At 33.6% G+C, this 27683-nt stretch overlaps 1 protein-coding gene across 2 annotated transcripts in view; it reads left to right on the top strand.

Annotated features, from left to right (window-relative positions):
• The window catches only part of LOC118193234 (fibroblast growth factor receptor-like 1), a 144825-nt gene that overhangs the window by 99905 nt on the left and 17237 nt on the right, over positions 1-27683 (top strand). For both annotated transcript variants that reach the window (XM_085809130.1, XM_085809131.1), the window contains 2 exons: positions 16386-16505; positions 27013-27300. In XM_085809130.1, coding sequence (XP_085665256.1) covers positions 16386-16505; positions 27013-27300 — 408 coding nt within the window. The remainder of the gene's footprint in view (positions 1-16385; positions 16506-27012; positions 27301-27683) is intronic.

Below are 27683 nucleotides of genomic sequence, written 5' to 3'. Positions count from 1 at the left end.
AGCCTTCACAAAATAACACCGTGTTAAAATAAGGGTTTCATTCATAAAAGGGCCCACCAGCGGCCGAGCGGTAAAGTCGCTGAACACTGGTAGTTCGGTCCGAGGTTCGAATCCCGCGAGCGGGTTGGCTGCATGGGTGTTTTCGTGGTTTTCCCCATGTGTAACGTGTATAAGAGCCAGTTTCCCTTAGAAAGTCCTCCACGAAGGCATCCCTCCCCTTAGGCAGATAGCCCTCGAGGCTTTGTCGTAATTAAATAACCTAACCTAATATAACATCATTCATAAAAGGAATAAAAAGGTATCAGTATCTTTCTAACACGTCTATGAAATATTCCAGCTTTCCTGAAATAAACCGAAAATAAAATGGTGGGGCCAAATACGCTTTTGATAACATAGTGATTGCTGGGGTTCACTTCTTCTTTAACCCTTCGACGGTTGTGAGATTAAGCCATTTTTCTCCCCGAATACGCGCGATATCTGTCAGTCGTAAATTTATATTGTAAGCTTGTTCGTTTGTGCCCACTGCGGTGCGTAATTGGAACGCGAGCTGAGCTCGTTCATGACTATCAAAGGGTTAAAGGAATGCATGTTTTTTTTTTATGGCGCTTTACTTTCTTCTTAAAGTTTAAGAATTTTTAAACTACGATATAATGTAAGGAGTTTTCTCCAGATTTAGGAATTACTAATAAAATCTTATAAAAATTAAACTCTATGATGAATACTCTTGCCTGTATATTTATATAGTGTAATATTAACATACACGAGTGCTTTATGCTGTCACGTTTACCCCATCAGTTGACATAAATTAATCTTGAGATTTCAGGCATAAAATGTAGTATCTAGTGGCATTTTCGAAAGCCTTACTATATAATTCTTGCGTTTGCTTATACTGGTATTAGAATTTACTCTAACAGCTAACTAAGCTAAACTGCAGACTATTATCTTAGAAATGAACGATTTTCAAAGTACCAGGCTCAGATGTGGCCAACCGATAAAACCGTTGAACACTGCTACACTGGTAATAAGACCTGGATTCAAATCCCGGCGAACTACCTGGCTGCATAGAAGTTTTCGCTGTCTTCCCTATCTGTAACGTTGCTACAAATAAGCTTCCCGTAAGACCTCCTCTCTCCCTTTTGACAGAGAGTGCTTGAGTGCTTTATAATAATTTAAATACTCTTGGCCCTCCTCTAAGGAGATAACCCTAGTATTCTTTGCCGTAATCCAAATAATTCAATGCATTCAGAGAATCGTGCCCACCAGCGGCCGAGCGGTAAAGTCGCTGAACACTGGTAGTTCGGTCCGAGGTTCGAATCCCGCAAACGGGCTGGCTGCATGGGCGTTTTCGTGGTTTTCCCCATGTGTAACGTGTATACGAGCCAGTTTCCCTTAGAAAGTCCTCCACGAAAGGCATCCCTCCCCTTAGGCAGATAGCCCTCGAGGCTTTGCTATAATTACACAAACAAACAAACAAAACATTCAGAGAATCATTTTGTTTTGCGAATTTTGTGTCAACTAATCCTGCGCTCAGCATACAGTCTGGTAAACAGATACAGTCAGTGGAAGACAACGATCTTATATATTATACAAAGGGATTCAAAAATATCTAGCAAAAGTACAAAGGCAGTGAACTAGAAAATGCAACTCAAGACTGGATACTCTGTCGGAGTATTTAATCTTGTATGGTGATTCGCTAGTGGCACTTGGTCGGGAGCTCTGGTGCTAGATCACTACCTTTATACTTTTTTTCAGATATTTGTGAATCACCCTATAAAATATGCAAAATCTTTGTCTTCTACTGACCGTTTTTGGTTGAGGGGATCGCGAGCAGATTCCAAAACGGAATGTGCGAATGGAAAAGACGTGGTCGTAGGATAGAGGACGCTGTTGAGATGGGTAAGCAGAGCTTATATTACGCTAGAATCCACCGGATCTCGGCTTCGATACTTCTCAATTTCTTATATAAATCTTAACTATAGCCGGAGCGCTCCAGACCTTTAAATAAGAGGACTCCGGCAGTTCTTTTATGTGACTGAACCAAAATTTCAGCAGAAAATTCTTTGGATTTCGAAAAATTTATTTAACAAAAAGTTTGCCTTAAAAACCATTTCTGGCTTCTGAATGCATCCCTGTCTTTCTCTGAGCAACAAGCACTTTGATGAAAGTTGAGATGACAAAAAGCCGCACCACATGTCTAAGGCCCATTCTCCAGTCATGGCCATCTCAAAGTCTTATTCTTCTATAATCGATTTATGAGAGCTGCAAAATTCGTTCTTTATCGGCAGGATCGTGGTCAGTATGTGTCGACTTTTTCTCCTTTTGTTTTCACACCCACACATCTTCTTTAAAATTTCCTGTGGCCTTTTTCCTTCGCCCAAGAATTCCTTCCGAATCACAGGGATCCCTTTACCTGGTCCCCCATCAACCTCCCTCTCCTGATTTTCTCTCCTTTCCAAAATTTCTTCTCCCAAATCATTTCAACCTGCTTCTTATCGAGTGGGTCCTCCCTCGTTAACACCCGCTTACTTCAGCAGCTTGTTCTACGTTTTTCTGTGGGTTAAGATGTTCCATCCTTGAAATTTTCTTACTTTTTTGCGTAAAATATTCTACGTAACAGTATAGCTTGAATAACAGTATTTTACATTGCATTATTACTGAACTCAATTAACATGCGCAATATTCTAAAATTAAGTTATTTGACATTACCTTCCTATTCAAAGCCTTTTATGACTTTCGAAATAAATTAGAATTATACGATGCTTGCTTATAAAACTAAAAAATACATTAAAAAAGAAAAGAAGCTAAAGAAATATTATGAATAGAAACTCATTCAAAAAATAATTTACTAATTGTAGATCTAAGTTACTAATGTGAAAATAGAGGTAATAATTGAGATATCAAAGAGATAAGGAGTGAAAACTTAGATAAACTCCCACATCCTCCCCCCATCTGGCACAAGGGGCTGAGATTAGGTAGATATTGCTAATTAACTTAGTAATTTATAAGAAATTTATTTTCTTATTTTAGATTTTACATATTAGATTTATTTCCTTATTTTAGATTTTACATACTCTCCTTCCCTTCCAGAAGGAAAAGGCTTGGCGAGAGAAAAGCCATTTTAGCAAAATATTAGAGCAATACAAAAAAATTTTATGCAATATGTACAGTTGATATGAGAAAGTAAATGAAAGGCTTCAGGGACATAGCCTTGATGTTTTCTTCTATTCATGATGTTCTTCCTGTTCAAGATGTATAAAATTCTTGAAAAGATATCTTGATGTCACTTCAAAAATTTTCACATTTTGCTGTAAAAGCTCACAGTCTTTTGTAGAAATTCAATGTTATAATCAATATAAAATTGTTTCTAAAACATAAATATGAAATTGAACATTTATTATGCACTTATTTATAATAGTTTTATACTTATTTATAATATTTATTTTTATTCTATTTATAATAGAACAAAAACAGAGTTTCATATTGTAGAGCTATGGAATAATTGATATACATAACAAACAAAATGCAATAATAATAAATTCTATCAAAAATGGGCAGGTCCTCTACAAAGCAAATCAGCGTAACAAATTGTGGATGGCTGGGGGATGCTCAAAAACTGTTGCACGTAAAAGTCATCTCGAAAAAGATGACTAGCTTTTAGTATTGTATGACAAATCAAAGTTAAAGTTTCAGTTTACTCTTATGACCATAAAAATTCTTTTACATTATATACCTGACATTAAAAAAAACTAAATACACAAAATTTTAAATTCAAGGTAGACAAATAACTTGTATGCTCAAGTTATGTTAAAGAGAATGAATTAGCGTAACAACATAACTCTATAATATTAAAATTTATAATAATTAAAAAATGTGTGTATTGTGTGTGTTTGTGAAGTAAAGTAGCACTTTGTGCTGAAACTATAACCAGAAGAATGTAACTGATGGGAAAAAATATACCTACTCAGTCAGTTTTTCTAACCATCGTGACTCTCCTGAATAAAAAGAAAAAAAAAATAATGTAGGGATTAGGAGTATTCCTATGAGGACAGCGGGCGTGTGCTATCACTGCTTTTATCCTCTCTAAGGAGAGAATACAAGGTAGTGTTAGTGTTACACATGGAGTAAAATCTCGGGTCAGATTATCAGATAAAACTTTTCGTCTTAAGCATTCTCTGTATTCTCATTAGAGGCGCTTTAATTGCTTTACCTTTTTTTTATTGGGTATGCTGGAAAAATCATGGTCTTTGTTTCTATCAACCTTTGAAACATAACAACATTATCTTTTCATTCAAGGCCTAAATTTAGCTAATGCTCAGCTGAGCAACGTCTAAGTTCTTCTTATGTGACAGTAACTCCAGCCGCAGCCTCTAATAAAACGGGATCCGGTATTTTATTTTATTATTCAACTAATCATCATTAAATTTAATAATTAATTAAATTTTAATCTGTCGTTATATTTTTATTGAATTTTAATTTCAACTGCTAATTATTTTGCTCTTTTACGTATTCAGTGTTTTTAATTACTAATTATTTTATTTTAATTATCTAATATTTTAATTATTAATTATTTTAATTATAAATTCTTTTATTATTGTAATAGTTATTTTTTTCATTATTTTTGTTTAATTTTCTCCTTCTCTCCTGATTGGCCTTCCGTAAGGCCTCAGGCACTTCTAATTTTAGGAATTAAGCCCTGTAAGTGAAAATGGCATAAATCTTTATTCCCCATGTCTGATGAGTATTCGGTGGCCAGCCTATCGGCTGCTGCTAAAAATGTGAGTGAAATGCCTAGAGATATTTGCTAATGTACGCCAATCCGTAAGATGCCGCTGTGAATTCTGTATTACTGTTCAGAATCAAACTTCCCGGCACCTACTACTGAAAGTTTAATGATTAAGGTTTGGTTTGGTTTAGTTGATTATCGCAAAGCCCACTATGGCTATCTGGCTACGGGAAGGGATGCCTTCGAGGACAACATTCAAATGGAAAATGGCTTACACGTTACACATGGGAAAAACCACTGAAAGCCCGGCCGCCTGGAATCGAACCCAGGTCGGAAACCCTGGAAGACTGGTCCAAGCGTCTCTACCAACAACCCTTCGAGAGAACGTTCGACTCACTATGTATTTTAAGTGCCCCCATGCCTCAAAATGCTATACGCTTACAAAAGTCCAGTTTTTTCCCGAAATTTGAAAGGCGGCTGAACAGTATAGTAGTCAGCAAGCTAATCACTAGAGTGCTCAGGGCGTCCGGTCTAGATTGAGTAAGATAGCTTCCTAGAAATTTCTGTTATTAACTCTGTAGACAATGTGAGACTATAACATTTAACGAAATTCGAACTATGAGAAATCAGTTGTGCTCTGTTCGAGGTTTGATCCACGAATATTATAACGCTAGTTTCACTTATAGTAGAGAGAATTCATGTAGAAAATGCGGTAATTTGCTACAATTTCTGTAAATTTATATCAGTTTCCATAAAATCACTAACTCCTTTGTTTCAATCTTTTGAAATTAAGAAAAACATAAATTCAAAAAATATAAGTAAACCACGATAACTGTTTGAATAGCTAAACTCAGCTCATCGGATTTGCATATATGAGCAGGAGAAATGGATGTACTGTAACGCTCGGTTAGTAGAGCGTCAAATGCGAAACTTCTCATGCTTTAGTTTGTATTCTTTCCTACAAATACATTTTATTCATGTTTGCTATCCGAAACATTTTCTTACTCTCTCTTTATTTTAGTTTCTACCAACATGACAGCTTTCTTTCTGCAGAGTCAAGTTTCTCTAGCTAAAAGTAAGGGTCGAAAATAAAAAGAAGTACGATTTCTCCCTTTTTATTTCGTTTTTCTGCTACAGTAAAGCTCTCTTATCTTTTACGGATCGTTCGCTATTTGAGAACAGCGTTAGTGGTCAATAGTACTCATACTATCAAAAGTGAAAAGCAAACGCTTTCAAACAGTAACACTGCAATAAGGTAAAAGGTTTTTCCGAAAATATACCTTTTTCTGCTCACTCTAAGCACGTATAAGAAGTGACACGAACTACATGATTGAACAAAAGAAGTGAAAAATTCCAGAAATGGCTAAAATTCTTTTTCTGGAATCTCCACCAGTTTATAGATTAATTTACAACTCATATGTGCATCATACGCAAAATTAAAAATTACATATTTTTTCCGATATTGATTCAAGTTTCTGAGACAAAAGAAAATTAACTTTCACTTGCTGTAATTGCTTGTTCGTTGTAATTTCTAAAATTTTTTAAAGCCTGTCCTGTGATTTTATTAATTGTCCTATTTGTCCTGTGATTAATTTTACTTGCCATTCCCTATCTTTTGATAACGTAGGCTGCGCCACCCTTACCAGAAACGCTGGGACCACAAATGATTTGAGTTTTCTAAACTTTGGAAGATTTGTATGTAGACAGTGGGATAGCTCTTGTTGTTGCTGCTGTGATTAATTCTCCTAATTTGAACACAATATAGATCAGGTCCACGATATCCTAGTGTCGAAGGGTTCCGATTGTCACTGTCAAAAGCTGTGTGCGTCTCAACGCTGACAGAGTACGAGTTCCACTTTTGATGAGCACACCAAAGGACAGAACCAGAGATCTCTTACCCTTGTTTTTCCTACCACCAACCTTTCGAGAGAGCTTTCGGCTCAACAATCTTTTAAGTAACCTCATACTGCAAAGACACTATACGTTTACAAACATCCATGCCTTCGCCGGGCAGTGACTATTAGAAAGCAGACGCTGCCTTTAAGAATGAAACGAATCATGGCATTCCTTCCGAGCATGTCTTTGTGTTGTTGAAGCGGTTAGCGCATCCAACTAGCAACTGAAAGATCCATAATTCGATTCCCAGGGCCAAAATAGTAGATTTTTGCTAGAAAATAGAAATTTTCCGCTCCAAAAACCTAACATTCCTTGTAGAGGAGTTTAATACTCGCAATTCATTGGCAAACATACTTATCACTCTAATCAAAAGTTTGAATTTTTCTCCCATAAAGGAAAGAGGTGATTTCAGAAAGATAAAAAAAATTATGTTTTAAACTCTCGTCAAAATTTATTAAAAACTTTTGCAAAGCTTAATAGTCTATGGATTTCTAATCTAGATATTTTACAGCTAATGTCTGCTCTTTAAATCTGTACATATTAAATTATATATTATTTCTCGTTAACTAGGGTTTTTTATCTTCGTTAAATTTATGAATATTCTATTAAATCTGTTTACATGAGATTTGTGGTCCGTCTTTTCATAAATTTCAATTGTTTGGGTTAATGAAATAGAGGTTATACGTAATTTATAGCCGAAGTTTTCTCGAGGCACTCGTCCTCACAGCAGTGCAAAGCATTTCGATATAAATTATATAAATTTCTGGAATGGAATACTGTGTGGCATGAAAATGATGCTACCACCACTGGTGCCTAAGTTCTGTGACTAAGTGCAGATGCATCCAATGATTATACATGGGTCTTTCACATGGGATCTGATTCATTTTCACATGGGATGTGATTACAAGAGAAACAACATTTATCACCATAGACCGTGATGTCTTTTATGTATTACTTCATGCTATATTTCATTTCTTTATGCATAAATTAGTTTTTGCTAACTCACGTTACCTTTTTTTCTAAGCTATGCTGCTGAGTCACAAAATGAAATCTGTTAAATCTGTATTATAGAAATATTCCTTACTTTACTCTCAAAAACCAGGCATTAAACTGATCTAGCTAGAAATAAATGTTATATGACAGCACTCTATAAATACCAGAAGCCAGAGTAGACATTAAATGCGAGAAAATGGTCCAACTACATCTCAGATCACAAGGTATTAAACTCAAACACATGATTCCAAATAGTATTATAAAACTTTACGCACCTGCAAATTACATATTCGAACGGCAACATCGCGTCGCTATCATTTAATTATTGGTCTTAATTTCTCAATCTGAAATATCGTTGATATAAAATCAATGTTCATTGTTATATGTATAAAAGTAAAATGTACTCGTTTCAGTCATCTATTGCAAGGGCGTAAATAAAAATATTTAGGATAAATATATTAACATGATACAATGTTCATGAGAAAATACAAGTGTAAGAATACCTATAGTTTGCAGAAGGTATAGAAAATATCCAATATTCAAAGTGACTACTTTTATATGCAGTCCCAAATCCCCCCCAAACCTTAAGGGGGGGGGCTTTGGGACCACATATTGTTGAAGTTCCCAGTTCAGAATATGAGATAGCCCCAGTCATGGAACAAATGTTGCTGCGTATTGTTTGAAGGAGTATGAGGATTGGTGCGGTACACTTAAGTGTTATGCATCGCACCAATCATAATTACACACCGAGGGGCCCTTGATCTTCGAACCCAGCTTAGACTAAGTCCATTTTGGTTTCTGCTGTCAACTCCGTTAGAGCCAAAAATTTTGAGAATGCAATCTGAACTGCAGGCTTGTATTTACCGTTGCTACCTTCTATTGCAAACAATAGAATAAATGAATAATGTGAAACAATGAATAAAGTTCTTCGTCAATTAGTTGTTGTTGTTGCTAATGCTCACTTGTCTGACCTACAGTTAGTCCAAGCCCACGAAATTCCTCGTTGCAAGGAACGCAAGTTACTTCTGTCATTGGCAACATACACGCACCTTGAGCACTTTACACGTAACAGTACGATTTAGCTTAGTTTTGCCACTAGTTTTGATCGAGAGCACCCCAGGGGGGACGAGTCTGAGGGTTTTCCACCCCTCTTCCTCTACCGTCAACCTCTTGAGAGGACTTTCGGCTCGCCACATATTTAGAGTGCGCTCTATACCGCACGGACACTATACATTTACAAACATCCGTGGCTTCTCCGGGATTCGAACACGGGCCCTTCGACACGGCAGTCAGTGATGCTAACCATCGCCAATTAGTAAATTCACAAATAGGTTCTCTCTTCAAGTGCTTTCCTGCTTTCTTCTACTGACTACTTTTATATGCAGTGCAAAAACGGTGCAAAAAAGCGGAATCTTTCAGCATCCATTTGCTATAATTTTATCTGATAAACAGATTTATACTTAATCTAACCACATGATTCACCTTCTTAGGCTAACTTTGAAATTAATGTTCTCGCTCGTTATTGCATTTCTGGTCGTGAATTTCGCGGATTAAGTACTGTATTATCTTCTCAGATGGATTGGTTTACATAATTTTCATTACAAAGCATAATCGATGATCTATTCAGGCAGACTGAAGCTTTAACATCAGTTCTTGAAGATGTAAGCTTCAATTTCAATACATCATCGGTTTTAGGAAAAAATAAAATAAATTAGGTGGAAGCTTAAAACAGTCGAAATATAAATTTCTCTCATTTTAAAATTTGATACAAAATACTTAAAACCTTAAAATTTCAAAGTTATTCTGAAACTTAATACAACTGCGCACACATTAAAAACTGACCTTAAAATATAACGATTTAAAGAAAAAATGCACTACTGTAATGCAATAAATTAATGGGACATTTTATACTCGTGTAGATGGAAATTAAAATTAAGCTGCTCATAGCGTAGCCTTTGAAAATGAATTCATCCAGGCATACGAACTTGCAGATAATAAATCTACACCAACATACTACTCGAATCCTGAGTCAGAAAAATAATGTCTAGATATGCAAAAGGAAAATATTTGGTCTCTAGGAATTTCTAATAGGAATTGATTTCAGTCACTACGTCTCGCTCTGTATATCAAAGAAAATTCGAAATCGATAAGCCTGCAACGCATCCCACATCTGTAGTCATTAGCAAAGATTAAACTTAAAAATATCTTCCAAAATGAAGAGTCCATTAAATTAAAAATTTTACTAATCGTTATCGATAGTCGTCGGATCGAGGTGAAAAAGCATTAACAGTAATTACACTTCTAATTAAAAGTTTAAGTTTCAGTCATAAATCTACCCCCACTTTCATCGATATTTGTTGCATAAAATATGAAGGAGAAACTTCAGTAATGAATAAATCCTTCTGCAGAAACTCATCGCAGTTAAATCCTATAATTACTTTTCCCTAATTCTGAAGCCAAAAAGTCGCGATTATCTTCCCATCTGATTTATGGAGGCAACAAAAGGAAGAAAAAAAAAGCACTTATCAGAATTGTTCTTGTTTCTAATTGATTCTCTTTTCCATTTGTGCCCGCTCTATATCAATAGAGCGTTTATTGATTTCTTCCTGTCTTTCTCATTACCGAAATCACTTTTTCTTTTCAATGGATTCACGCATCTTTTCTGTGCAAATGACGTAGGCCGTCTTCGTAAGCTGCAGATGCGAAATGCTGTAACTGCTTTCAAAGATCTCCCTTCTTCCTGTCTCTTGCGCTCAATATCATCTCCAAGCAGAAGTGGCGATATATCAAAAGAGGAGTAATAGCTTCCATCTTAATAGCACATCTCCCGTCGCACTGTTGCAGTAAAAAAGAGCGTTTACATGCATGAAAATTAGTAATTTACGCTCTAAGTTAGAACTAACAGGATTTTCGTCCAATATATTCAAATGCTTCACCAATAATTTGGCAGCAAATTATATAAATTCTTGGAGATGGATTCATAGTCTTTTCGTTTCACTCAGTATACAATATTATAAAGAAAGTGTAACTCTTAAGGATGTTTGCTTCCGTAGCCAACTATTAAACCTAAAACAGCTTTCATTTCATTTAAATTAAAATTATTACTAAAAAACTTAAATATTATGAATTATATTATTAACAAAATTTATAGCTATTAAGCTAATTATTAAAAATCTAAGCCAACGTAAGGTTACTTTTATATCTAGTTTTAAATTTAACATTGGTACGTTTCTTTTCCAATCTCATGAAAACTTTTTTTAAATACAGGATTCATTGCATAAAATATCCCATGATGTGAATACTGTTACAAACACACATACACACACCCCAAAAAAATCTCAAGTTGTATTTTGAGTTACAAACTTACTACGAATATATACTGCTTGCTGTGAGTTGCAAATTTACTGCGAATAAATACTGCGTGTCTCAGTTTCTCTATCTAAATTACACATTTGCTCGCAAATCAAACTCTACGTAATTTGCATTCTGGTAAAGAATGGTGAAAGAAATAAAAGTTTCAGAAAAGAGTTAACGTGAAAAAACACGTTTACTTAAAATGAACTTTAATTTCTCTAGATCACAGCCGTTTCAACAAATCAATTCATTATTAATGTTTGCTTATTTTCCAGTTGCATTTTTATGTTTAATAAACTAAGAAATTTTTATTTTCAAATTTCCTCTTTTATGACAACGAGCTGAAGACAAATTTTACTAAGCATCTCTGTATGTTACATTTATTCAAATTAAAATGTACAGTGCCATTAAAGAATTTTCCTTTATTTCTTCGGAAGATCTTTCGGGAATATCTGTTTCATCTTCCGTTGATCATTTAATATCTATTACTTTATTTCCATTCTTAACCCATTTACGTTGATCGATTGAGGAAGTGGTGTATAATTTGCCAATCATTCACGAATAATTGGTTCTTAAATCTCATCGGCTTTTCTAATGATGTATCTGCAGCAGAAAAAAAAACGATAAGATTTCATAATCGCAAAGTTTTACACATGGCTTCTTAAATAATTGAAAATGTTTTTTACAATGAAAAGGTCCTTAAGTTTATGACTATTTCCCAACCATAACTAGTATAATTTATTAGAAAAATTGTTATAATTAGGAGTAAAAAAAATTAGCAGTTTCGGTAGCTGAGAAAAATACGGCATTTTAAAACACCCATTAAGATATAATACTACTTGTAAAATGTACCTATTGTTAACAAATGGAAAATGAGCCTTCGAAAAAAGGCAATAACATTCCCTTTCTGATAAGACTACCGCATTATTTTTCAAGATAAAAGATAAATAGTTCCAGGCAATCGCACACCAACGCAAATAAGCAAATCATATTACTCTCTGCTTGAATGCCACACACCTTATCAGAGGTTCATCATTCAACGTCAAAGACAATTACATAACTACTGGAATTATTGCGGAGAACAGATAAAAAGCTACTGAAACTTCAAGAAGCTTCCGCTTAAATTCCCCGATATTTTTAACTAAATTAAAGAATCTGTGGGAGAACTTTTAGATTCCAAGAATGATCTAGCTTCCGCATTCACGATTTTTCTTATAAGCATAGCTTATTTTTAGAAATTAAAAATGGCGGAGCTCTATGAACGGCCGCAGATAAGATAAAAAACATAAAATAATTAAGTAGAAATTAAAAAGATAAATAAAATGTTAATAAATTAAATTAACTACAAGCAAATAATAAATCAGAATGTTAAAAGCTCACCTTATTTGAGGTTCTGGCTGGAATTACAAATTTGTTCGAAACCTCAGAAGTACTGAAGCACCGAAACTACTATAGTGGGGCCCTGCCTGTAACAGTCAGTAACATTACAGAAACATCTATGTGAATTATGGGGACAAACATGATACTCAGGTAAAAACTCAAATGCGAAGACAATTTAGTTTGGCTATGCGTTTGTTAAAACCAAGAAAAGAGTGCATAATATAATAATAATAATGTATATATATATATATATTGAATTTCCATTCAAGTTGCTATAAAACACAATTTACGGAATTAAACTTCCTACATATGGGTTCACTCTTTTTAGATATTTCTACTAAATTTATATTAGGAGATAATATAATCAATAATTCTTTAGTAAATAAATTATATATATATATATATATATATATTAAAAAGTGAAATTTTGCTTTAAAAAAATTTGCTTTAGCTAAGAGAAAGTCACTATATTTGCCCTTTCCAACCTAAAACTAATAACTGTTTATAATAAATCCCTTTAACCGCATCATTTCAGATTTGATTCTTCTTACGGATTTTTATATAACGCTGAAGACTTACATATGAAGATAACACTTCAGTCAATAATAATTTTAAAATTTTTGCACCGAAACTTTGAGCAAAAAAATAGGATAAAACTGAACCAAACTGAATCATTTAGAAGCTCGCTTTCACCTTATATACGTCACATTTCCTTTTTTACTTCCGTCTCGTGCAAGATCACTCTCCGCTATTTTACTAGCTTACTTCAAAAAATAGGAATCTCATTAAAGAACGATTGCACTTGGCACCAGATTATCCGCGTTTGCCCTAATAATGTGATGTCAATAATAAAAGATTTGTTTTGTTAAGAAATAAAAGAACTGATTAACTGGCCATGGTTTCAGGTGCCGTCTGCAGCATCAAACTTATGTGTGTGAGAATTTGTGTATAAATTTTAAACCTTATTGCGGAGCAACTGACAGAGACTACAAAAATTTATTCGACAAAATTAAGTTAATATGACAGAACATTTTTCAAAAATGCCCAGTGTGTGCAAAATGCGACGACATGTGAGCCAAGAAATTTTGCTTATGAAAAAATTAATATATAAAAATAAAAATTTCCAAATGTATTTCAAACAATGCACATGAACTAATGATAAATAGTTATTATTTCTTTCATTTATTTTTTTAGTTTAACTCGATTTGGCTTAAAGTATATTAGTTAATGGATTAAACAATCTGACTAAATAAGATTTTCCTGTGCATTATTACATCTATTTATGTGTACATAGTCGTACAATATAATTAAATTACATGAATAATCCCTGCAGTTTTTTTGCTCATTACCGTATATGGAAGTTTTATAATTTTAATACCTTTTTTGCATTCCTAACTGAAATTCCTGTTATCAGTTTTTCAACAATAATCGCTCTCTTATTTGCTTTGACTTCAGACAAGTTCGTTGTTGTTATTGTTATTGCTTTGTCCGTATTACATGGAAGAATGGTTGTCAGAGCTTACTCAAAAAAGAGGTTGGACTTCTATTTTCCACTCCCAATTCTGAGGGAGAGCAACCCGGGGGAATCGGAGGATCTCCCACCAATCCACACGAGAGGACTTTCGGCTCACCGCATACTTAGATTGCCGCCATGCCGCAATGACACTATACATTTACAAACATCCATGTCTTCTCCGGGATTCGAACCGGAGCTCTTCGGTACCGTAGTAGGCTCCCCTAAACACTATACCGTCTGGGTGACGACAAGTTGGTTATTTCAGACAATTTAATATCGCAAGAAAGAAGTAGCTTCCGATGCGAAAGCAGAAGCCAAGCCTATTTTACTGAAGTAAATATAATGCTAGTTTTAAAATTAAAGTGAAAGAATACAGGAAAAATATTTACATTAGGATTTTCATTACTTTTACATGACGGATACTTCTGAGTTAAAAAATTATTAATAATCCTAAAAGACTGGGTCACACCCTGTCAGCCGTTATATTAGAACATCGGTTGCCAACTCTTTTTGTTTCGTTACTCTTAAATGAGACATTGTAACCATAGACCTCCCTCCCACTTCACAGATTAATGTGAGCAGCTTCGCATAAGAACTCTTTTTCGAATTTTAAAATACGTATTATATTGCATGTATTTAGAGATATTGCGTACATTTTAATTTTAAAAAATACAAACTCATAATAATGTAGTATTTTTGAACAAACTGTTATAAATTACGAACTGTTTAATCAAAATAACGAGAACTTTTATTGCTTTTTCCACCATAAAATAGCTTCATATTTCTGTCTGTAAATATTGATACCTTTATTTTTTTAACATAGGGTTTCTGTTATTTATTTAAGAAACATGTGTTCTGCTCTTCTCATCAACTATAAGCTTGTTGCTTTCAGAGATCTTCGAAAGCTAAAAACAACTGATATAATTATCAGAATGAAGAATACTAGTATTAAATATCATTATTAAAATGACTATTAAATACCAAAATGAATAATAAGAAGCAAACTAACTGCGAAATTAAATGTATTAATTACATATAATCCAAAGTAGGGCTGAAAAGAAGGAATTATCAGAATACATATTCGATAGCACAGAAAGAGTTATAGTTTCTTTGATGTAAGTAGTAAAACCTTGTTGTAAGTTTTGAATAAAATTAAATATATCTTTTGAGAAAGAAATTTTCACTCTTACAATCTGATCTCTTGCGAAATATAGATCACTTACCATCTATCTCTCAAATGTACTCATAGACGCTCATTGGGTTTGAAACCTGATAAGATTTTTAATCGTGGCACAGAAATAACTATCTTCACTTTCTAGAAACATTCCTAAGTACAGGAAATCTCTATATAAATGTATATTATCGATCACGAGAAAGTAGGAAACCGTAGATAGACAGCACCCCGCAAAATCTTACATTCGTACTTCGTCTTTGTACAGATAATTATCCAAACTTTCTTGCTAAAAGACAGGAAGATATGTTGTACGATATTTTAGCCACGTCAGTTATGCAATAGTTTATTTTTCTGACAAATGATGATTAGTTATTCCCAACATAACAAGCTTCGTCTGTGAATAAATTAGATCTTAATTTGTCACAGAACAGAGTATTAGCCTATTGATTTTCGTCTCACTTCCTCCATTTATCATAATAAACTAGATGCTTTAGTAATTCGTATGTTATGCTTAACACCTTTTCAACCTTCTTTTTATTATTTAAGCACATTATTCTTGCCGGAAACAAAAGAAGAGGGCACAAATAGTGGCCAAGTTGAACTTTCTTTATTGCATCTTTCCTCTTAGTAAAGAGGGTTAAGCGAGCTGAAGATTTTACTGTATTATCATATGATAGCATAGTTTGATGCTTATATTCTCAGATAGAAAACGTCATTAAATAAAGAAAATATTTTAATTTCATTTCATTATAGCGCTGATACCCTTATGCAAGTCAGCTAATGTTCGCGAACTCCGAAAACTTCCTACTTGTTGCTCCGGCTTAACGTTCCCAGCGTCTTTCATGAAGATAATTTTTATCTTCGACATTCATAACAGTGCTGGCACTCGTATGCAAGAAGATTTTTATTTGTCCTATTTGCCAAAATAGCAAACTGAAAGCAAACTGAAACAGTGCTGTATAAGGGTGCCAGCAGCCAATCTTTACGAAATTTGCTTTTTTCAACTTAAAGAATCAAGTTTAGCTTCGTAAAGGTGCGACATTCCTGGGACATTCTCTGGAAGGTATCCAAAAAAAAAACAATTTGTTTGGTTTATTTGATTATGACAAAGCACCTAAGAGATATTTGTCTAAGAAATTCACGAAAACGCCTATGCAGCCAGTCCGTTTACCAGGATTTGAACTTGCATTTAGCTAATTCGACCGCTGGTAGATCCCGAACAGACGAACACTGGCTGACTTGTGTGCTAGTGGGCTGACAATTCCCCAGCAATACCGGTTTCTCTTTTCATAAAGTTTATTCCTTTCTTATACAAAGCAATGCTATTATGCCCAGGCTCTTTTCTTTAGGATCGCCAGATGCTTTTCGATCCGAACCCTCTGACGATGAACAAAGTTTTATCATAGAGTCTGGTCGTATGTTTGAAGAAAACCCAAGACTAGAAGATGAAGGCCATCCAGAACCAAAAGGTAAAATTACTACTTTATCAAGTGTCTTTATAAGAATACAAGAGCTTTTCATATCTGATTACCCCATATGTCTTAACAGCTTAGCTACCTTCTTTGTTTTGTCATCTTCACAAGCGACTAGGTTTTCCTCCCAATGTAATAAGACTTCCATAATTCTATCTTCCTTACTTCCACATCTTCACAAATTAGTAGATTTTCCTGACAATGTAGCACAGCTTTAATTTTTTAATTCTAAAATAGCAAATTATTTAAATGAAAACTTTCAGTCTATTATAAGTGCATATTTTAATTTTTCCAATAACTTAATGACAACTTTCTTTGCTATTTAAGATCAGCGCATTAAATTCAAAGATTAAAGAATAAACTTTCAAATTGAAGAAAAAGGAATGATGGCAAAATACGTTACTTAAATTTCTAACATTAATGGAAAGGCCTTGATTCAACTCAAAGCTAATTATGCATCCAAGGCAACTGCTTTGATCTAAGTGTTTGCATTCAGACTCTACCTTGTTTCACGTTGTTATTAATAATGCTCATCTTCATTCTGCTCTTCTAATGCATCACGCATAGCGCATTAAAAGAACTAATTAGGTTCCAAATCATAACTTAAAATACATTAATAGAAACGTCAACCTCAACTCAAAGAATTGTCATAGTAATCTCAAAGAAATTCATCGTGTTATGCATTTCGCTATTCATTATTTCTCTATATAAATAAAAAAATACATAAAATACGTAAATAAAATCTACATAAAATGCAAAATAACATCTATAGGTAAATTAATAAGATAATATAAATTTCCGTATATTTAATTTGCTTAAAATTTATTCATTTTTGTTTTAATTTCAGAAATCCGAGGTTATATGCATGCAATTAAATTTAAATATTCTCGTCTTTTCGCAAGTGTTTTCTTACAGGGAGACCGTATCGTTCTCTAAAAGGATTCAGTTCCCCTATTTTTTAGCAGAGCTTTTAGGTACCACAACAGAAACTGCTGATATCAGTTATAGGTATTACAAATGAATGCGAGGATATTCGAGATGAAACAAAGGAGCAGATGTTCAGTTTCTGACAAGCTGAATAAAAATTCTAAAAAAAAGAGTGGGAAAACCATGTAAAGATGCAAAAGAAATTTGACATTTCATATGTGGAATTAAGAGAGCATTCACTGAATTTCAAAAGTTACGAAGGTTCTGTAAGTCACCTGTAAGCTGCTGGAAAGAATCTCTTTCGAGTTTCAAAAGATATAGTTTTTACGGATCGAACAATTATCATTTTTAACTACGAAATATATTTTACGTTTCCAGGCTCCACCAACAGTAAATTACCAGCAAGATAAAGATTTTATACTAGAGACATATAAAAAATTCCAAACAATGAAAAAATCCATTCCACATTAACATTTAAAGTTAAATGCCACGTCTGTCTTCTTCGAAGTTGTCATTTCCCAGCCACCTAACGACAAAGCGAAAAGCCTTTTAGTTCCACATTTTATATCATTAAATGTTGAATTCGGTCACTTTACTGAAAAGGACGATAATGTAATTTACGTGAGATACCCTTAAGTTTAAACTTAATTAGTTATTTAATTATACTCATTTAACCTTCCCTTGTTCTGACAAATTGTCGTCTTTACACAATAAAACAGAAATCTAAGTGAATTTCAGCAACACAAGCAAGAGGTAAAAATGCATTAAAAATATTAATTGAAACTATATCTTGCGCAGTTTCAGGAATGCAAGTATTTAAAGCAATAAAATACAAAATTTAACCTTCAGATAAATAACTCGGCTAATGTTAACGGGGATTCCAGCTCTACTTTCTAACATATGTAAAATTTACCCTCTAATCCACAGTTTGGTTGGGTCCGACGCTCTTCTTTTCTAAAGAGCTATGCTGAGCGGTGACTTCACTCGCTGTTTTAACATGAACTACTTTCGCCTTCTGGTGAAGGCTGATGAAACAAACAGAAAGTATAGAAAGGAAATAACATAAAAATTAGCATATATATTAAAGCAAACCTTATAAAGCCCTCACTTCAAATTAATGTGCAAAAGGCACTACTGAATGGTCGAAAGAACTCGACATCGTTTTTGTAAACAAGTAAACCGTTTCAATCGAAAAAATCCTTAAGAATATGTGAGGGGGTTTTTTTGTCAATAAAAATATATCTATCCAAATAGTTGGCGATTTAAAACGTGTTACCAAGCTATTTTGTGCAAATAATCGGGAAGCCTAACAAATTGCTTCACAAGATGATTAGGTGAGAACCTTGAACTCCAATCCATACGCCAAGAATGGTGTCAGGAAAAACTTAATAAATTATCTAGAAAAATAAATCGTGATACAAATTCTAATTACTAATTGTCTACAGAAATGCTGAAGTCTGAAGTCAATGTACGGAAAAGTAAAACTGTAAATCGATTTTGAAAAACATTAAGTATACGGGAATTTTTATGGTTACCTTTATTTCATTACTAGCCGCTACACGGCCAGTCTGGCTATTAATTGTAACGGAAAAATTCCAAATATTAAATTTAAAAACTTCACAGAATTTACTCTGCAGAACAGCTTTATTAAAAAAAATTTCAATAAAAATGTTTTACATATAAAAAAACTACAATGAAATAAGCAATAGCCCTTAATACAAATATTAATTATCCTAATAAATGAATCAACCAACTCCCCGTTGCCTTCTGTCGATAAACGTCCAGTATCCAAAAGAACCAGTTAAATAGCTGCGTGACATTGTTGCTGATATAATGAGAGAGAATTATTGATTTGACGCGATTTCATCAAAAAACATAAAATAAAAATGAAAAAATCGCTTCGAGGTGCACTGGCTAGGTGCACCTATGTAGCAAATTTCGTAGCCCTGTCTATTAGCTTAGGCGCGGCACGAACGAAAGACATACACACACAAAGAGATAGATTCTTCCTTATATATATGTTACCGAGAAAGACCGAAATTGGAGAATGTCGACTTTCACCGGAGAATGTCAACATTCACCAAATACGTCGGTGAAAGATCGAATATTTATCTACATTCTTGTACATTCGGACCCTCACCGGTCGACAATCACAGATATGCTCTGGTGTAGGTCGAAAAGAGAGGAGTATATGTACACGCTGCCATTCCAAAAGGAAGTGTTCCACAAATAAATGCAGTTGTAAAAGCAAGGGCCTCTTGTGCAATTCAAAGTGTCATAATAGTTTAAGTTGTTGCAATAAATAAGATTTGAATCACATAATTTGGTAAGCTTATAACTTCTATTATTTTCCTTTCTCATTTTGAATGTACTGTGTGTTTTAAGTTCTTATTCTGAGTCTCAAGTGCCTTTTTTCTCGAATGAATTACGGAGAAGGAAATATAATATTCTTATATGTTCAACATTCACCATTAGTACATGGTGAATGTCGACATTGACCGGTGTAAGTCAGAAATAAGAGTATTTGGAAAATATTTCGGACATACACCAAGAGACTATGTGAATGTTGACATTCACCGGTGAAAGTCAACATTCTCCAGATTTCAGTGTTTCACCGTAACATATATATATATATATATAAGATAGACATTAAACAATAAAAGTCATCCGAATAAGATGTCATACTCATTCGGATAACTCAGCTGCTTAGAAATTAACTTAACACTTTTCTATACCTTCTATTTCTGTCGTCAGCCTTTGCCAGAATGTAACATTAGTTTGAGTTTAAACAACGAATGAAGTTGTAAGTGCTATGGCAGCTACTCAGTACAACTGTTTAGAACAGATTTGTTGCTATTAAAAGAAACGTTAAGAATGGTATCTTATCATAACGCTTTTTTGTGTTTCTTCAAAGCATCTGCAAATGAAACAATGTTACAGAAAAACCTAAACACAAATAATTTAAGAAATATATTGCTGTGTGCGTACGGGTTCGTGTTGGATTGAATGCACAGAGAACCAATGGCAGCCTGATAAGTTTTATTTTCACAGAAGAAACACTTCACAGTTATGCAAATTTCCACAGAATACTCGTGCAGCCCCTTCTCATTATAACACAGTAATTAGTAATTACCACTTCAAGCTATTAAGAACTTTAAACACAATGCTATGCAAAGGCATCTTACGAGCAAAGTTCGCACGGAGATCTTTCAGCACAACGAAGTCAACACTGAAATAAAAACTGAGAAATGATGCTCTCTCTGTCCTTGTATAGCTTCCAATGAGAGCCGAGAAATTTCTAGTACTTTCCATTTCTTGAAGCTACTAGAAGGCATATATGATAACATTACAGTTACGTATAATGGCGGCTACAGTTCCAATTACACAGACCAGTTGCATCTGTTACAGTTATTCAAGGACCAGACACAAGTGTCGCCAAACGGTCGCCAAGTTTAGAGATTTTTCGTGATTCCTCACCAAATTTGGTAACAAAATTGGTCGCCAAAACCAGGACAGCTTGGCGCTATCATGCAAATTTGGCCAGATATCCATTTACCTCAAAGTTAAATGGACGTGCCCCAGTAATCTTACTTTTTCGGCGAGGCTTCGCTTTCTTGAGGAATTTAACATTCTATTATACATGAGATACTACAATGTTACATATAATTTCATTAAAACTTATATATATAGAGAGAGACACAAAATTCGTAACATTACTCCCCTTTCCAAGGATTGCACGTCCCGGGCAGTACGATCTCTTGTCAGGAAGCCATACTTACAGCTAAGGAAAATCAATGCAATACTAAACTCATAAATTCAATAAAGACAATACAACAAATAAAATACTAAATACATGAATAAATGCACGAATCTTCAAATTTATATACAAATAGACCCATGTATTGGTGTAATATTTACATTATGTACGCTATGGGGACTACATGCTATGGCCAAAGCATTGGACTAGCCTGTCGTAAAGAACGACTTTAGTAGGCGTAAAATTTGATGATTTAGTGACTCGAACTACGACTTCGTTCAGCTGTTTAAGACTGTGTGAGGACTTTACTTTCATTTCTTCTTTAAATGCAGCAAAGGCTGCTATCAGCTGTATTAACTGCTGCTCCATCGCTCTTGTGACTGGCATTGAAATTACCCCACTCCTGACACCAAAAGGTATTGCGTGCGTACGGTTTCGTAATAGATTGAATGCACAAGTCTGATGAAATTTAGTAAAATGTATTCTTATCACAAGAAATAAGACAAAAGGCTGAAATGTTTCCTCGCAAATATTCGTACAATATCACAATATCACATAGTAGTTATATTTTAAACTATTAAAACGTTACATTGAACACCATTCCCATGCAATTCAATTTGTCAATATAGAGAATTGAGTACTGTACACTTACCGGGAGGCCTTTTCATCATAAGTGGATAATTTTAGAGAGAGTCGAGAAAAGATGGATAGAAATTTCAACCGTCAAAATTGATTCTTGGTGTCGCTATAAAATTTCCTTTTCAACTTTTTTAGCGACAACAGAAACTCTGTTATCGATTTGTTGTTTGAGAGTAGAAACTCTTTTTTTTTATTTGTTGTTCGACAGCAGAAACTCTTTCTTCGATTCCTCCAACAATTTTCAATCCTGTCTATGCTGCCTTCTGTATCCTTTAATTTGTTTTCTATTACGGAGGTAATTTCCCTTTTCCTTTCCTCTTGACCTGCTTCAGTCTTCTTTAACTAATTTGGCGGCGTCTTCCACCTTTTATTGGTCGGCTTTCATCTCCTCTTTAACGGACTTGACGGCCCCTTCCATCTTATCTTGGAATGTAGGAAAGGCTCTCACCAACCATCTTAATTGCTCATAAATTGCTCTTGTCACTGGCATTCAGTCTCACTTCTCACACCGGTAATTGCTGCGTGCGTACTAGTTTGTTCTGGATTGAATGCACACAGAACCTATGATAGATTGACAAAATTAATTTTCACAAAAGAAACACTATAGTTCTAGAACTTTCCACAACCACAAAAGTATTCGTACAGCTCTTCTTAATATGACATAGCTTCAGTATCTCCATTTCTTGAGAGTACTGGAAGACGCATAGGATTACAGTTACATTTAAGGTCGGATACAATTCGAGTTACACAGGAATTAGACCAGTTGCAGTTTTACAGGGGACCGAACAAAATGTCGCGAAATGGTTTTATAAGTTTGGCGATGTCTCGCCAAATTTAGCGACAATAATTACTGGCCAAATCTATCGCTGGCTTGACGCTATCTCGCAGATTTCATGAAATAAAATTTTACCTCACTGTTAAATTGGCTTCACCTGTAACCTTATTTTCTGGTAGAGCTTCACTTTTGTGAGGCATTTTTTTGTTACATTATACGTGAGATACTATTATTTTACATATAATTTCACTGAAATTATTTGCATATATACACTATTCGCAACAATGCGTTTTAAATTAATAAATTGTCTTTTAAATAATAAATTTATTAAAACAAAATGAAGGAAACAACTAAAAATATTATAACTTCTTCTTTCACTATTCAATTACCAGGATCTATTTAATTCAGTTCGTAATTGAATATAACTATTAAAACATACGACTGGAATATAACCGATGTTCAAATGACTAGTTTTATTGTCATTTCGCGTAACTACGCAGCTCTAAACTAACACAGATTGATTTCCTGGTTTTCATTTTAAACACCATACCACATTTTAAAAATAAAGGCTAAAATAACGCGCTTTTAGTTGCATGAAGAATGTAATTTAGTAGCCAAAATTTATTCTTACGCATCAGTAGAGAACTCATTTTATGCTAAAATACTATTGTCGTCATACCTGTGTGCATAGAAGAAGAGACGAGAGAGAGGCAAAGCATCATAGACAAGGTCAAACAAAATTCGCAATAAAATAGCTTTGAATTGCTGGGTAATAGCCTTTTAATGGCTTAGGCAGAATCAAAGCCATTAATGGCTTTGATGTCATTTTCCACCCTTTCGCTTGTAACAGCTGGACATTTATAAACATCAGGATAATGATCCTTTAAGGGTTTTCGTGAGTTTTAATCAAGTCGAGTTGAACTTTACGATTTTAATGGCGGAGTAAAAGATTTCTATTCAACAACGAATGAAACAGCAAGCAAATTTACAGTTAATCGACAACGCGGTTTCTTTTTTTTTTTTTTTTTTTTTTGATAAAAAAATATTTAAAATATTGAATTTATTCTGTTATACTCTTTCTTTTACTTTCCAAATGTTTAAACAGAAAGCTAAAAGGGCAATGCCGCTTTAACAGAAAATATTTATTTATTTGACATTAAATTTTTCTATCAATACTGTTCAGTAAGATATTCATTTTCAAGTACCATTGCTTAAAACTTATCAATCACAATAACTTCCATCTATTTACAATTAAGTAAAAAAGCACCCTTTGTTGGGTATATTTTGAATTAAACTCCACCGATTTCAAGAATCATCAGACACAGTTCCTTCTTCTTCATGAGCAAAATATTTTCATTAAGGTGAGAGAAACGACAACCATTTTATATGAAAATCAACTAACAAAGCTCCACCTTTCGACGAAAATAATTTTAAAAAAAACCGGAAAAGCTAAGATATTACAATTTTGAAAGCGCTGTGAAAATCTAAAAACGATAAATTTTCGTAACTATAAAAAACTTCAAGGAAATCCAGTTCACCGATTAAAGCAGCTTTATAGATAGCTTTCTTAGTATCAGTTGGTTTTACCTTATCTTAAATTCTATAGTGACGTGTTTCTTTTCCAATTAGATTACCATCTACAGTTGTTTCGAATAATTTAATTTATTTTAAAAACTTATTTCATTAATTTAGATTTAAGCTGAAATCATTTAATTTTTAATTCAAATTGCTCTTGGATCGATTAATTAAACATAAAAAAACTTGTCTGTCTAAAAGGAAGGATGACTAATGAACGGCATTCTAAATCTGGATGGGAACAAACGCCAAATTTGCAGTTAACAATGTATTTACTATTTGAAGTTCAATAATTCCGCTTTGAAATTTAAAATATTCGCAGCTGCGAATTATTAACCAATTACCTTGGCCCAATATGTTCATCAGTAAGTATTTGTGATTCAGTACTTACCAGACTGCACAAATAAATAAGGTTATTTGGAAAAAACTGCTCAAATATAATACTTTCTGTCGGAAGGCCGCAGTTCTTACATTCCTTGATTTTCCCTTTCATGGAGAAACCTAATGATCACTACTTTTCACTATCAATGTAGTTGTTAAAGAGCTTGTAAAAAAGCAATTACGTATTATTATTATTTTATTTTGTAGTCTATAACCGTTTCTCTAAAATTTTCCCAATCTCCAAAGGAATATTTCGGAAAAATTCCAAAATTCTCAGTCAGCAAAAAAAAAAAAAAAAAAAAAAAAAAAAAAACATTAGAAGCTTCAAAATAAAATTATTGAAACAAATTGCGCAAGATTATTATGGTTTTTTAAACAGTAAAAAACTAAAATCAAGTATGTTTTCTCTGAGATTCAAACCCTGGATCTTCCACGTGCAGCTGAGAACCTGGATCTTACATCAAGAAAGCAGGCCAGGGAATGTCATAATTCCTTTACATTTCCCCCCTTAAATGGCGCTTTGGAAGAGACACAAGACTCAATTGTGCTTTAATTTACGAGCTTTAATTACTTTAACTCTTTAATTAAAACTTTAATTACTTTAATTTAATTTAATTATATTAATTTACTTTAATTTAAATCATTTACTTTAATTCTTAAAATTTTAATTAAACTTGAGACATGAAATATCAATTGTGGACTCACTGGGATTCAAATTAAGGATATCTCTGTTTACTAGCCTTTACAACACGAGAAGCAGGTACGGAAGAATGCGACAATTCCTTTCCAGTTTACGCACCTTCGTCCAATTTTTCAGGCATTTGGAGGAAAAGTGCTCTTTCGAACACTAAGCTGAAAGAGTGAACTTGAGTTAAAATTCTTAATTATTGATTAACTTTAGATTCATTAAATGTTGCTTTTCAAATTCTATAAAATACAAACATGAAAAGTATAAAATTAAAATTCTGAAAATTCACTCAATAAGAAAATTATTCGCTCATTAATTTTTGAGCTTTTCATCCCCCTTTAAGTTCATTCATTGTTGTATGCGTGTATCTTATTAAGAAAAAAATCTGATGTAGACATGCTTGTAAATCTACATCAGAAAAAAATCTGATGTAGACTTGTACAGCCTATTATACACATTTTTATTGCCTTTAATTTAAATTTATTTCCCCAATTATTCTAGCATTAAGGCTCTCAAGGCAAGTTGAAAATGACATCAAAACTGCAAACTTTGAAATTGAATATCCTGCTCAACTTTTGTCATATAAGAGTGAAACTTTTTCTAATTTTAATTTTTCACAACGAATATAAAACTTTCCCAAATAGAAGTATAGAATCTGGAAGACAATACCAAAGTATAAATATTTTCGTCATCGGAAACACTTCTGTAACTGAAAGTATATAACTGCGACCAATAATTGCGAAAATAGAAGCCGGGTAAGGACTTTTAAAATTTCGTTTGGTATTGTCGACCACAATAAACAATGAGGGGCATATGTCGATATTATAGCAGTCCCATATGCAAAATTTCATTGTTCTACGACTCTTCCTTTTAAGCTATTTCGAGATATATACATACGCACGTACAGACGTTACGAAAAAAAAATCCCTATTGAATCCATTTTACAATCCTTTTTGGGAAAAAACAGTTCTTTATTCTGTCCATGAGTACAGACATTACAAAAAAAAAATTATCTAAAGGAATTCGGGGAGGTATTGCGAGTATCCAGCGGGTGCGGATTCCACTTTTGGTTCTGAAAGAGAAAATTACGAGCGAAGGTCAAGCGAAAATTCTTAAACATTAACATTGGGCGTCACTTATAAGGGGTGTTGTGTTGGATCGTATCATAAATGAGTCCTTTATCGTGTAACAATAATTTATTCGAAGGTTTAAGTTACACAGGAACATAACATGAAATTTTAAGATTTTGAAGAGCAGGACTCTGGTCCAACCTAACAGGTTCATTCCTGAAGTCTTTCTCTGGCTGCTCACCCGAGGGCACCCTACTCTAGTTGCTAGAGTTCATAAGAGTGGTTACAATATTCATTTTAAACCATTTTTAATGTGAATATTTGCATGAAATTTTTAAGAATTTATAAACGAGCATGATATGCACAAATATGAAAATGTATTCTACATAAAGGGTATATTAACCGTAAAAGCTACTAATTTCAGCAATATTTTTAATTTTCATGCTTTTTGTTTATCATATAAAGAAGCTGATTTCCGAGAAATTCATTCATTTTTATTTGCAAGAACAATTCATAGCATAAAAATTTCTCGAATATTTACTTCGTGAAATTTAAGCATGTGAGTTAAAACTCGTCTCATTTACATAGTAGAGAAGAAGAAACAGTAGAAGTGAAGGACATATTTCAACATAAGAAATATTATGTTAATTAATGTAAACCTTAAAAGTTTATTCATATCTGTTTTCTTTTAGGCAAACCACGGTTTACTCAAGTTTCCAAGTTCACAAACTCTGTAGTGCAAAGGTTAGTTGGATCATCTGTTCATCTCAAATGCATTGCCAAAGGAGATCCTCGCCCACAAATATCATGGTTGAAAAACGGGAAACCTTTACCAGATTCAAACCTGCCGTCAAACAGTAGAGGAGGCCACTGGATTCTCAACTTGCAGAATCTGCAAGCTTCTGATACTGGAAATTATACATGCGTTGCACAAAATGGTTTAGGTTCCGTCAGCACAAGTTTCGTTGTAAAAGTAATTGGTAAGTGGTTGTACGATCAAATTTGTGTAAATAATAGTATTATGTTCGTGTTGTTAAGTATTAGTGTTATGCTTTGTTATTAGTTTTAGTGTTATGCTCTATTATTAGTATGTACGAAGGTACATACAGAAAAAAAAAAACATACTTGGCTTTCTCTTTTAATGTATAGATGCAGTTTTCATTTAAAAGCAAACGAAACTGATACATGTTGTCATGCATTGAATAACGTCACATTTAATTGTCATTAGAGTCCTGATTCGGTGACTCAGCGAAAATTTATACTAGTCTTGTATAATTCAAAACTGAAATTTAAAGAAAATCACTGACGTATTTATGCGAACTTCTCTTTACATGAGGAGCATCTCTCCTCCAGGCAGATAGCC

Source organism: Stegodyphus dumicola, chromosome X2 (assembly GCF_044657685.1).
Source record: "Stegodyphus dumicola isolate Sdum_Otavi_A_Nest chromosome X2, ASM4465768v1".
NCBI classification, from domain to species: Eukaryota; Metazoa; Arthropoda; class Arachnida; order Araneae; family Eresidae; genus Stegodyphus; species Stegodyphus dumicola.
Note: the sequence above shows the minus strand (reverse complement) of the source record. Positions and strands in the feature narration are given on the sequence as shown.